This window comes from Microchirus variegatus (assembly GCF_963457635.1).
Source record: "Microchirus variegatus genome assembly, chromosome: 15".
NCBI lineage: Eukaryota > Metazoa > Chordata > Actinopteri > Pleuronectiformes > Soleidae > Microchirus > Microchirus variegatus.
The window spans coordinates 21,082,528-21,095,723 of record NC_139816.1 but is presented as its reverse complement, the minus strand read 5'-3'; the positions used below and the strand labels follow the sequence as shown (position 1 = coordinate 21,095,723).

At 43.0% G+C, this 13,196-nt stretch overlaps 1 protein-coding gene across 3 annotated transcripts in view; it reads left to right on the top strand.

Moving 5' to 3' along the window:
* The window catches only part of tnikb (TRAF2 and NCK interacting kinase b), a gene marked incomplete at both ends in the record, with an annotated part of 52,342 nt that extends 44,456 nt beyond the window's left edge, over window positions 1–7,886 (top strand). For all 3 annotated transcript variants that reach the window (XM_083901973.1, XM_083901971.1, XM_083901972.1), the window contains 7 exons: window positions 29–172; window positions 739–873; window positions 1,037–1,137; window positions 1,329–1,478; window positions 4,955–5,114; window positions 6,932–7,071; window positions 7,803–7,886. In XM_083901973.1, coding sequence (XP_083758099.1) covers window positions 29–172; window positions 739–873; window positions 1,037–1,137; window positions 1,329–1,478; window positions 4,955–5,114; window positions 6,932–7,071; window positions 7,803–7,886 — 914 coding nt within the window. The remainder of the gene's footprint in view (window positions 1–28; window positions 173–738; window positions 874–1,036; window positions 1,138–1,328; window positions 1,479–4,954; window positions 5,115–6,931; window positions 7,072–7,802) is intronic.
* Between the last annotated feature and the right edge of the window lie 5,310 nt (window positions 7,887–13,196).

The window sequence follows — 13,196 nt, the reverse complement described above, 5'->3', positions numbered from 1 at the left end:
AAACGTGTGTGTGTGTGTGTGTGTGCAGGCGTGAACCTGCTGGTGGGGACAGAGAATGGTCTGATGCTGCTCGATCGTAGCGGTCAGGGAAAAGTTTACAACCTGATCAACCGACGGCGCTTCCAACAAATGGACGTCCTGGAGGGACTCAACGTCCTGGTCACCATCTCAGGTCAGTGCGTCTCTTCACAGCTGCTCTCAGAGAAACACTTGTGTTTTATGAGCTGATGTTTATTTGTTTTGGTTCATTTTCAATCCCCCCAAAAAATGATATGTGAACATAAAAGATCTCCTGAATTCTCACTCTCGAAAGAGTGTAGGTTGAAGCTAAAGCTAATTCACACCTAGCCCTCTTAGTGCACAAAATAATCGTTTTTTACAAAAACATTGTTATGTTTACGACATCTTAAGAACATGTTCACGTCACTCTCCCACACCAAAATCAGTGATTTTAACACCACAGCACACAGGAGTTGTTGATCCACTGCTGCCTCCATCACTAAGTTTAAAATCCTTTGTTCAGATTTACTTCAGTGACACAAAGTTACCACACGAGGCAACAGTTCCTGTGTCCCTGTGAGCTAGAATCACTGATTTTCTCTATGGACTTTGGTGTGGGAGAGTGAGTGGTTTACAAACTCCAGTTTCCTGCTGGAAAAGTTTGTCTAATCATAAATGCAAATATACAAGCAAAGACATTTTAGTTTCATTTTGTATCCATTTTTACACCTGAACCAGGGAAGAAGAACAAGCTGCGTGTTTATTACCTGTCGTGGCTCAGGAACAGGATATTACACAACGACCCTGAGGTGGAAAAGAAACAGGGATGGATCACAGTTGGAGAACTGGAGGGCTGTGTTCACTACAAAGTTGGTAAGAATTCTCATTAATGTGAATTGTGAGGACATGAACATGACAACACATTAATGTGAAAAAAGTCAGGATTTGGGTCTTGAAAAAAATCAATTTTAATCAGAATTTTCAGAAAATGTGATTATTCGCCTCATACATGATGTGTTTTTGCTCTGTTCTGTAGTGAAGTACGAGAGGATTAAATTCTTGGTGATCGCTTTGAAGAACTCGGTGGAGATTTACGCCTGGGCGCCCAAACCTTACCACAAGTTTATGGCCTTCAAGGTAAAATAAATAGGTGATTAGGGGGGAAAACAAACTCGATTTATTTTTGTTGTTGTTTATAAGTTCTTTAAAATGCTTCCTTGAGGTAAAAGTCTGTGTGTAGTCTTCAATAAATTGTCATTTTAAAGGCATCACTCTTTCTTTTTTGAGCCTCAGAATCATTCATTCTCTGTCCTGTTTGTGTCTGTCAGTCATTCACAGAGCTGCAGCACCGCCCCCTGCTGGTCGACCTGACCGTGGAGGAAGGACAGAGGTTAAAAGTCATCTACGGCTCCAGTGTGGGCTTCCACGTCATTGATGTGGACTCTGGAAACCCCTACGACATCTACATACCCTCACATGTATGTTTTTGTCATTTTTTTCATATCTAGCCAGTCATTTGCTTCTAATCAGAATCTTCTTATTTGCCTTTCGGCTGCTCCCTTCAGGGGTCGCCACACATGTCCTCTTTCACTACATCCATAAATCTTCTCTTTGGTCTTCCTCTAGCCCTTCTGCCTGGCAGTTCCAACCCCAGCACCCTTCTACCAATATATTCACTATCCCTCCTCTGTACATGACCAAACCATCTCATTCTGGCCTCTCTGACCTTATCTCCAAAACATCTAACGCGCTGTTTCTCTGATTAACTCATTCCTGATCCCATCCATCTTCATCCCTCCCAAAGAAAACCTCCACATCTTCATCTCTGCTACCTCCAGCTCTGCTTCCTGTCTTTTCCTCAGTGCCACTGTCTCTAGACCATACAGCATCACTGGTCTCACCACTGTCTTGTATACCTTTCTTTTCATTCTGGCTGATACTCTTTTATCACACATTACCCCTAATACTTTTCTCCATCCATTACAAACAGCTTGAACATGTTTCTTCACTTCCTTTCCACACTCCACCACACCACTGCTCTGGACTGTTGACCCTAATGCCACATTATACTTCTCCGACTGCGTAGACCCCTCGAGCCTTCATACGCACTGCAATTTGCCGCCCGATCAGTAGGGGTCGCCGCGTAAGGTTGTTGTGCTTCTGGCTACAGTGAGCAATGGTGTCAGAGAGAGAAAGACTGTTGTTGTTGAAACAGTGGCCGTTTCTCACTTTTCCGTGTGACGGAACGCAGTTTTAAGATAATTTGAGGCGAGAAATTGGCCATTTAGAGTCTAAACATGTGCTGTGTGTGTTAAGATATGACGTATTTATAGTTTGGCAGCGACGTTGTCAGCGGTGATCAGCTCCGCCTCTGTGGACACTGCGCACTGTGAGCCGGCACAGAGTAGCTTCGCTCGGCCTGTCCTGAGGACCAATCACAGCTCTTGCCGTCTCCGTTGTTCCTTGACGCAGTGATGGACACTTATTATTTTTAAATATTTTGTGCAGTCGGAGACGATGCAGAGGCTCTACGACCTGCGTAACCTACGAAGAGCACTTTACGCAGGAGTATAAATTAGACTTTAGTACTTAAAATCCTCCATCTTCTTTATCTCCACTCGGGTTCCTCTCATTCACACACGTATTCTGTATTGATGCGACTAACCTTCATTCCTCTCCTTTCTAGAGCGTATCTCCACCTCTCCAGCTTTTCCTCCACCAGGTCTCTGCTATCACTACAGATCACAATGTCATCTGCAAACATCCATGGAGATTCATGTCTAACCTCATCAGCCTGTCCATCACCATTGCAAACAAGAAGGGGCTTTCCCATAAATTCATCGTATAGCTCATCAACTAATGCCTCTATAGTTACTGCAATTCTGAACATCTCCCTTATTCTTAAAAATGGGCACCATCACACTTATTCTCCATTCCTCATGTACCCTCTCACTCTTTAAGATCCTGTTGAATAGTCTAACCAGAAACTTAACTGCTGCCTCTCCTCGACACTTCCATACCTCCACAGGTATATCATCAGGACCAACTGTCTTTCCACTCTTCATCCTCTTCAATGGCCTCATCACTTCACCTTTACTAATCTCTGCTACTTCATGGTCCACAATAGTCACCTCTTCTACCCTTTGCTCTCTTTCATTTTCCTCATTTAGTAGCTCTTCAAAATACTCTTTCCATCTTCCCATTACTTCTGTGTCACCTGGCAACACATGTCCCCCTATGTCCTTAATCACCCAAACCTGCTGGACGTCTTTCTCATCTCTATCTTTTTGTTTTGCCAACCTGTATAAATCATTCTCAACTTTCCAACCTAGCATGTAAGTCATCATATGCCCTTTGTTTGGCCTTTGCCACCTCTACCTTTATCCTGTACTCCTGTCTGCTCTCTTCAGTCTTCCCACTTTTTCTTCACTCGTACGTACTCCTGTACTTCACCATTCCACCACCAAGTCTTCTTATCTACTTTCCTTCCTGATGACACACCAAGTACTAAGTACCTACCTGTCTCCCTGATTACATTAGCTGTAGTTGTCCAGTCACCTGGAAGCTCTTCCTGACCACCCAGAGTCTTTCTCAACTCCTCCCTGAAAACCATACAACACTCCTCTCTTTTCACTCCAGAATGTTTCCTTCTCCTATAACTCACATCCCACCTGTGGGGCATAGCCACCAACAACATTGAGCACAGCTTCAATTTCTAGCTTCAGACTCATCAGTCTATCTGACGCTCTTTTCACCTCCAGGACATTCCTAACAAACTCCTCCTTTAGGATTACCCTACTCAGTTTCTCTTCCTTGCGTCCTTTCCACCTGGTCTCCTGGACGCAGTATATCCACCTTCCTTCTCTGCATCACGTCATCCAACTCTCTAGCTTTTCCTGTCATCGTCCCAATATTCAAAGTCCCTACTCCAGTTCTCTCTGTTTCTGAACACACCTTCCTCCTCTCCTCCCTCGACCCACAGTAGCCCAATTTCCACTGTTACCCTGTAGGTTATTGGCACCAAAGGCGGTCATTGTTAACCCAGACCTCGACCGATCCTGTATGAAAGTCGTAGGTTCGATTTTTTTTACGCCAGATGCCTTTTCTGATGCAACCCTCTGCATTTATCTGGGTTTGGGACCAGCTCAAAAAGTCACTGGCTTGTGTCCCCCTAAGGCTGCATTTTGCTTCTACTCTGAATATGAGCAAATAGTATCCAAAAGGTCTTTATGAATGAATGAATTAAAACTTCTTTTTATGCATGTTATTTTTAACTACATGTTAAATGTTAGTAAAATTCTGCACCTCCTGTGACCCATCTGTGGGTCCCCAACCCGGTGTTTGGGAACCACTGGGTTGATGAATGAGAGAGTGAAGATGGAGGTGAGTGAATTGGAAAGACCTTTCCAATAAGAAACTTGAAAAACCACTCACTCTCCCACACCAAAGTCCATAGAGAATTTCAGGGATTGAAGCTTGTGGGGACACAGGAGCTGCTGGTCTACTGCTGCCTGGTCACTCTATTTTGCTCTGAACTCTGTAAATCAAACCAAGTGACAAAATGAGACATTTGAACTTAGTGATGGAGGCAGCAGTGGATCAACAACTCCTGTGTGCTGTGATGTTAAAATCACTGATTTTCTCTATGGACTTTGGTGTGGGAGAGTGAGTGGTTTACAAACTTCACTTTCCTTAGTGAATGGGTGAGTGACGGAGCGGGTGAGTCGGTAAGTTTGACCTGGCAGACACGAGTCACGCGTCTGTTTCCATGTCGTTTGAAGAGCGGGAGACTCCTGATTGTTGCAGCAGTTTCTTCTCTCTCAGGGGTTGGGGGAGGCGGGGTTTATGGGGACGTCCATTTCGGATCACAGCAGCTCCTAACCACGCCCCCTGCTTCCACCCACCCCCCCCCCCCCCATCCCTCCATCCCTCCTTCCCGTGTCACCCCCGGCAGATTCAGGGTCAGGTGACCCCGCACGCCATCGTGGTTCTGCCCAAGACGGACGGCATGGAGATGCTGCTGTGCTACGAGGATGAGGGTGTCTACGTCAACACCTACGGGCGCATCACCAAAGACGTGGTGCTGCAATGGGGCGAGATGCCCACCTCCGTCGGTATGTCAACCAATCAGCTCGCTTCGCTTCCTCCCCTGACCTCTGACCTCTGTAGACAGTCACACCCCCTTCTACATTCAAATCAGCACTTTTCTCTCTTTCTCCTCTCACCTTTTTTTTTTTTTTTAACTTTCACCCTGAAGTCTCACCTGTTCTCATAACTCTTTAAAGGGATACAACAAGTTTTAGTTAGTTATAGAGAAAACCAGTGATTTTAGCTCACAGGGACACAGGAGCTGCTGGTCCTCTGCTGCCTCCTGTGTTCACTTTTCTCACTCAAGTAAATTTGAATGAATGATTTCAAACCCAGAAATGACAAAATAAGACATTTAAACTTAGTAATGGAGGCAGCAGTGGATCAACAACTCCTGTGTGCTGTGATGTTAAAATCACTGATTTTCTCTCTGGACTTTGGTGTGGGAGAGTGAGTGGTTTACAAACTTCACTTTCCTGTTGGAAAACCTAAGAAAATCAGCTAAGCTAAGACTTAAGCTGATGTAGATTTTCTAAGGTTTTATTAATTAGCTTGACTGCAGGGTTTTTAACTAAATCTCTCTTAAATTCAGGCGTTAAAATTCAGCGTCAGATAGTTTGACTACAGAGAAGTGTTGGATAGCTTGAACGCAGTCTGATAAACTAAAAGTCTTTTAATAAAGTAAGAATTATGAATATGAAGTATTCCCCAAGTATGGTAACGGCTGGTCGTAGAGCCATACGAAAACAAGTGCTCCTTCCGACCCACTTCCGTTTTGGAATAATGCTGTTCTGCTTGTGTTTTGGGGTTTGTGTGTTTTTTCTAACCCCCCCCCCCCACACACACACAGTTGACAGTATACAGTATGTGTTGGGGGAAATACTCTTGTGTTCCGTGTGTGTGTGTGTGTGTGTGTGTGTGTGTGTGTGTGTGTCGTGTTCTTTCATCTTCGATGGCTTGAGCTCAACAACAAACTGCTGCTAGAGCTTGAGTGAGGAGAGGAGATGAAAGCTGTGCTTCACTGCATCTGAATCTATCTATAATGTATGAATCACTCACACGAGGAGAGGAAACAGGACACGACTGAGTCGAGCCCAGCGAGTCATATGTGAATCCATCCGTCAATCAGTGTGTTGTCTTTGAGTGTGAGTGTGTCCGTCCTGGTCCTGAGACACTGTGGACAACATCATGTCTGTCTGTGTTTTTATTGTTAAGAGTTTTCTCACAGCACTGCTGCCTCCATCACTAAGTTCACATGTCTTATTTTGTCACTTCGGCATTAAAAAATCCTTCACTCAGAGTTTCCTCAGTGACACAAAGTGACCACATGAGGCAGCAGTAGACCAGCAGCTCCTGCGTCCCTGTGAGCTAAAATCACTTTTTGATGGACTGTGGTGTGGGAGAGTGAGCGGTTTACAAACTTGGTTTCTCGCGGTTAGACGGACAACAGGTCAGGATAAAAATGTGAACATGTTCTTAAGATATTGTAGACTTAAACTGACAGATTTTATTCGGTTTTCCAACAGTTATTTTAAAGTAGATAAGGTTTATTATGATCAGACGGAAGACAGACACGTTTTCTGTTGACAAATGACAAAGCTCTCACTTGTTACATCAAATACTGACGAAGAACAAGGAAGCAGACCATATGTTCTCTGTGATGTGTTCCTTCAACCACATAAAAAATCCAAGCGTCCTCTTTTACATAAAAAGATTATTTTATTCACTCAGAAACTGCTGCAATAATTTCCTCCCTGAGGTGAAAAGGAGGATGTGGAGGTGTGAGACAAGTCCTGAGTCTTTCTTCTATAAAATCCCCTTTTCCCTTTTTGTGTGTGTGCAGCCTACATCCACTCCAACCAGATCATGGGCTGGGGAGAGAAGGCCATTGAGATCCGCTCCGTGGAGACGGGACACCTCGACGGAGTTTTCATGCACAAGCGAGCTCAGCGACTGAAGTTCCTCTCAGAGAGAAATGACAAGGTGACAGCGATTTTTAACTCATCAGAAACAAACTGCCGACGTCCATCAATTTATAGCACAAACGCTTGAGTATAGAGCTCTGGACGTCACATGTTTGTTTACTCTGCCTCTGCCAGGATATATATTTAAAAGTTCAGTGTCACCTGCAGCATTACGACAACTTTCCCTCATTTCTCTCCAGAGAACACTGACACAAAAAGCATGTCTCTGGATGTAAACAGTGTGGTTTCCTGCCAAAATGGTATCACCTTAGTTGCGTGACGAACTGAAGCTCTATAACGTCTTTCTTTTCGATTCCATCCGTCAGCTTTCTGATAAACTTTCCCCTCATTTTACCCCAGAGAACTTTGACACATCGCAGTAAAAGCATGTAAAATAAACAAAGATAATTAAGTTTGCGTTGATTCTAAAGTTAGTATCTAGACTCACTTAGGGAAACTTACCATTATTCTTAAGTTTCCCCTTAACTGCTGACCACGAATGTTTGGCATTCGCAACTTGGAAAAAGTGGAATGCTGGGGTGACTTTCAGTTGCGAGTTCCGATATAAGTGGAACGTGAAATGCGTAATTGTTTTTCTAGACGTCATGTTGTCTTTCAGGTCGTAAAATTAGCCAAAATAAAAGCTACTCTACTTGTTTCTGCTGAAAATAACATATTTGCAGAAGATTTACTCAATATCAGCTAATGTGGGGAATTTTCCAATACGATACAAACTGTTATTTTCTGCAGGTCTTCTTTGCCTCTGTGCGCTCCGGTGGCAGCAGCCAAGTTTTCTTCATGACCCTGAACAGAAGCTCCATGATGAATTGGTAACCTTTGACCTCCTCTTCCTCACTGAGAACATCGCCCACCATCAGGAGAGCGGGATGGAAGGATGGATCTGTCTGCGTGTGTCCGTGAGTCTGCGCGTGTGTGTGTGTTGAGAATATACAACCAGCTGCTGAACCGACAATTGCAACTGCAGCTCCAACTGTAGGGGGCGCCACAGGCCGTCGTCACCATCTCATCAAAACGACGGCCTCACCCTCTGACTCTCTGCGGACTGTTGGACCACGGGGACATTTGTCCCTGAGGACGTTAAAGGACATGGACGCCACGCAGTGTAGCCTTTGACTTTCCCATTGGATTGAATGGAGAAGTTCTTTAGTGTAGCACGAGTGATTTTCTCACCAGGTGTTCACGCTAATGCGTGACCGCCTTTTCCCAATGTCCTCTGACACGCTGTCTCGTCTTAATCAGTACGAACTTTGGTATCTGTTAGCGTAGCATAAGTGACGTCGATATCAACACAAGTCCATCGGTGCACGTCCACACAACAACGTCCACACTGAGGTGCTTTCCTGTTTGGCCTCGCGTCCACACAGAGTGGATCAATATGTGTGTTTTAAGTGTGGACACTTGAGATTCAGCATTGCTATAACGAGACTTGACAGCGAACCAAGTTCATGCAAAAGACGACAATCGTCCAAAGCCGTTTTCTGTAATAGTGTGTTCCAGTTGTGCCAGGAGGTCATAACATCCCAGAATTTTTTTTGTTATAACCTTTATTTAGACAGTCTACATCCACACTGATGATTTTCATTTGAATGCCATTTTCAGATGAGAGTTTCAACTATGAGTGTTTTAAGTATAATTAAAAAACGTTTTCTGGTTTAAGGGCTTCTTAAATGTGAATACTTTCTGGTTTCTTTGCTCCATATAACAAATAAATCATTAAAACTCAATCATTTTTAGTTTGTGGACAAAAAAAGGACATTGGAAGCATCATCAATTCCAGGTTTGACAAACACTGATCAATATTTTCTGACATTTTGTTCGGACCAAGCGATTAATGGAGAAAAAAAACACTATGAAAGTAATTGTGTACATTCTTAAGCGCCTAAATTGTTATAGTTTATGGTAAAACTTCAGAAGTGAAACAGAGTTTAGAGTTAACAGAGCTTTTCGTTCAGATCTAGTCAACAACAATTGGGATGTGATCATTTGTGTTATTGTTTCTAGATGCCTTTATTTCTGTCCGTCCAGACGTTTTCAAACAAAAACAGAGCCAGCAGCATTTTCATAGTTCTGGGTATTTTTTTGTCTCCGGAGCAGAATTTATTAACAGTCTAGTGTGAATGTACCCTCATTCTCAAGAGAAGCCCGATCTTCGGACAGAAATACAACACGACAATTATTCACAAGTGTTTTAACCCGAATTCAAAATGGCTGCTCCTAGCATACAGCTTTAGCATACCTCAAGTGTGGACGTGTGTTTTTTGCCATTTTGTTATATATGAAATACCAGGTAACTAGCGTGCTAGCTAGCTGAAATGCAAACATGAACTGAGATTCTCTAGAAAGTGGAACAAACAGCTGTGATGGCGTCGCCCAGTTCCGACTTCCAAGGCAACTGGAACATGCTATGACTTTTGTAGCAAAAAAAAAAAAAAGAAGTAAGCTAGCTAGCTACGCAGAGTCCTGGCGTGTTTTTCAGATTGTAGATATTGTTATTATTGCTGCGAAAGACACACAATCACACAAACATCTCATCACGTCAAATCTCACACGAGGAGTGTGGCTGTAGATGCTTGATAAAAAAATGTGGAGTTCTGGTTTTTCATGAGATGAGTCTAGTGGCAACAGCTGGTATTGTCCAATAGCAGCCTGACTGTGGAGTGACTTCTCTGTCAATATGCCGGTTAAACGCCGCAAATCTGGAGACTTCATGAGCGGTCACCACCACTTTTTGTTGCATTCCATTTGTAGTGGGAACTTGAAATTTCCAACCCGGAAACTACTACTGCTAAACTGCTACTTTTACCACTAGTAGCACCTTTCTCATATTTTTTCCACATTAAAATGAGTCACAAACATAGCACCGATTCATTTTTAAGCGTTGAAGTGTTGGCTGATATTGCTGGTAACGGCTAGCCCGACATACTTTTGCCACTACTTGTATTGAACACGAGGGTGATGTGACTCAAATACCTGCTGCTGCTGCCATTGTATGGATGCAATACACTAAAATAAGTTTGTTTTTTTGTCTTTGTAATATTGCAATTTTTTGCAATATCATGGCATTGGCTGACATTTTTCCTCATTTCTGACATTTGACAGCTGGTTTCAGGTGACGTCTGTGAATTTTGGGGTTCTATTTTGCAACCAGAAGGCTGTGTCCATTTCCTACATACAGTCTATGGTTTTTTTCGCCAACTTCTCAAAAGTTTGACCTTCACCGCCTCCTGTTTTTCTGCACATTTTTCTGCACCGCACTCATGTAAATACACACGTAAATTTTAATGTAAGGACAAAAAGTCACAGAACATAAGAAGAAAATAATCTGTCTGGAAGGTTTTTCTACAAATGACGACTCTCACGCAAACGTTCTCTGTCGTTCATCACGTTCTGTTGAATAAGTTAAAGGCAATACACTGGCAGGTCCTGGGATGGTGAGAGACAAACTTTTGGAACTTCTCCTTACATCTGGGCTTTAATATCGTACATTTTCCATTCACTTTTGTATATTGCCCTTTTTTTTTTTTACGCTCACACCCAGAGCAGGTTGTGAAAAGCAACAAAATTTTTAATCTTTTGTGTTTTTTGCGTTAGTTCATTGCTTCTTGAAAAAGATTGGGACAAGTGTAAGCGACACAGCGGCGTTAAATGCAGCCAAAGCCTTTTACATGTGCGGGATGTTACACAACACCCTGTGAATGAAGGTGAGGAGGGGGCGGGGTCAGTTTGAGAGAACATAGACGAAAAAATTCAGATATAAATATATATATAGAGAGAGATACTGTAAGAATTTTCGTTATAATGATATCTTACCGATCATTTTAGAGGAAGACGGGGGGGGGGGGGGTAATGTTCACTTATTATTAAAGCTTAGTTGTCTTTCTACAGAATAGAGAACATAGCTATAAGAATTTCTTAAAAAAAAAAAAAAAAGAATACAATGTTTTTATTGTGGTATTATTTGTATTTGTATTTCAATTTTTGTACGTATCAAGACTGTGAAAATATGTGCGTGAGTGAGTGTGTTTGAGTGTAGACGAGCAGGTGCGTGTGTGTGTGTGTGTGTGTGTGTGTGGCATGCATGTGAGTGTATGTTTTCACCTCGTCTGAATCACCTGAATCAGTCAGAAGACGACCTCAGTCTGGTGACACACATCTGTGATGTTGGGAATTGTACAATAAATGTCCTCTCCTTGTACAGCAGCACGGCCTCCACTCTTTCTTCACTTCCATCAGTTTGTCAATATCATTTTCTTTGCTGTCCATTGTCCACCACATACTTATGAGCAGAGAGCAAGACATTCACATTTAAATTGACAATGTCATTGCTGAAAACACAGCAAGAATAGTTTTAGAGACTGAAGTCTTTTCGAACCTTCAGGGCTTCATAAACCAGGTAATGTCGCAGATACACACCAAAAAAACAGTGTCAATTGGAACTTCCGGTCTAGGTCCGCTTTAAAGGTGAAGTAAGTAGTTTATAGTGCCATCTAGAGGAGAGGCTGAAATTTACAACAAAGAACTGCTCCTCTGCTCACCCCCTCCCTTCCCTGAGCGCTACGGTATCCTCAGAGGGTCAAATGTCGTCCTCATCGTCTTTCTCCGTGTCAGCAGATGAGGTTCGTGAGGCGAGGGAGAGGGCGGAGCTACCGCGGCCCTAGCAGACGAAGCGGAGAGAGTGGAGGCGGGACTTCCGCTACAAGTAAAGAGACGCTTGATTTGTTCTCTCGTGTTTGTCCTTACAGGCTCCCGTAGAAACATGGCGTTGTGGCAATGCAGTAGCGGCCCGCGACTATTTTTACATGACTTTTTGAAACACTACCGAAATGAAACACAAACTATTATACAGCGACTAGACAATGCAGGAGCACATAATATGTATAAAAAAGTGGATTTTGGGTTATATAAACCCATAAATACTACACAGTGTCCCTTTAAGTGACCTAATGTCTCATCGTCATGCCACTGAAGGAGAGAGAGGTGTGTGTGTGTGTGTGTGTGTGTGTGTGTGTGTGTGTGTGTGTGTGTTTCTGAGGAACTGGTTAAGTTTAGGACTAAGGTTTGTCCTCAGAAGTCAATGGGAAAATTGCTTTTTGGGTACCATAGGATTTTTTGTTGCAGTACCCATAGTGGCCACCATGTAAAAATTGTCTTCAAGGCAGAGGGGGTGGAGCTCTATCCAGATTTTATAATACATCCATGACTGTCCGTCACAGGCGTGGGCTATTTGCTTATTTTCTAAACATTTAGATTTAGATTAAATATTTAGATTTAGTATTTAGTATTTAGATTTAGCATTTAACATTAAGATTTAGTATTTAGATTTAGCATTTAGAATTAAGATTTCGATTTTAGATAAAGATGTAGGGTTTAGATTTCACATTTACATCTAGATTTGCCAGTTAGATTCACCATTTAATGTGTACCTCAAATGTGAAGAAAATTAGCTAAATAGGAGGAAAGTGAGGTAAAAATTAAAAATATATCAGCTAGAAAAGTGTGACTGAATTTTTACATTCCGCACTCCATTAAATATAACACACTCATGCGCATACTCTCATAGCACTCTCATAGGGTCATAACGTATCCACATTACGCATGATCAACAAAGCTATTTAAGCATCTGAACACAACTATTGGGCTTAACAGCAGAGTAAAGGACACAACGATATTGCTGCTTACCTGTGCACACTGCGCAGCTCTCAATTTAAAGGCGAGACGAGGCCTTGAACGCATTTATAATTTCATCAAAGTCCAGTTTCTCCGCGAGCTCTTTTTCAAACGTGAGCAGCGAGATGCTATTCAGTCTCTCTGTGAGCATTGTAGCTCTGCTGGTGGATTTCATCCTGTTTACAACTGAAAACAGAGGCTCCACAGAGCAACTTGTAGGTTGCCAGGTGTCGCAACGCATCTTCTGACGGCAATTTTTTTTGGGTGTGTCAGCTGCCTGTGGGTGGCACTGGCACACCCCTGCTACGCCACAGTGGTTAACTACACCTGTGCCTTTACTCCTTTATTTATTCACGTTGCGGATATGTGACGCTGCAGGGTTGCCAGGTTCGCCTCAGGCCTGGCATCCCTTTCTGTTCGGCTGCCACACCGGAACTCCGCCCCCCCTCTCCCTCC